This window comes from Gavialis gangeticus, unplaced genomic scaffold, assembly GCF_001723915.1.
Source record: "Gavialis gangeticus isolate Ggan-Ray unplaced genomic scaffold, GavGan_comp1, whole genome shotgun sequence".
In the NCBI taxonomy this organism is placed as follows: domain Eukaryota; kingdom Metazoa; phylum Chordata; order Crocodylia; family Gavialidae; genus Gavialis; species Gavialis gangeticus.
The window spans coordinates 150,509,713-150,509,935 of NW_017729032.1; the positions used below are offsets into that span (position 1 = coordinate 150,509,713).

Sequence of the window (223 nt, forward strand, 5' to 3'; positions counted from 1 at the left end):
GTTTTTTGTGTGGGGGGGGGGGGGGGGGGGTGCCAGGGCCTGCCCCACCCCCAGCCCGGAAGGAGGAAGGCGGTGCCAGAGCAGGGGGAAAAGGGGATGGAGCCGGTCCTGGTAGGCAGGAGGTAGTTGGGTGGGTACCGGAGAGCGGGGTGCGCTCGGCCTCGCCGCCACGCTCGGGCGCGGGGTTGAGCAGGTGCGCGAAGACGGCGGCGAAGGGGTTGGC

At 72.6% G+C, this 223-nt stretch overlaps 1 protein-coding gene across 2 annotated transcripts in view; it reads right to left on the bottom strand.

Moving 5' to 3' along the window:
• CNOT11 (CCR4-NOT transcription complex subunit 11) overlaps positions 1-223 on the bottom strand; it is a 27,061-nt gene that overhangs the window by 26,457 nt on the left and 381 nt on the right. For both annotated transcript variants that reach the window (XM_019524204.1, XM_019524205.1), the window contains exon 1: positions 139-223. This exon is cut by the window's right edge and continues 381 nt beyond it. In XM_019524204.1, the coding sequence (XP_019379749.1) occupies positions 139-223 (85 nt within the window). The remainder of the gene's footprint in view (positions 1-138) is intronic.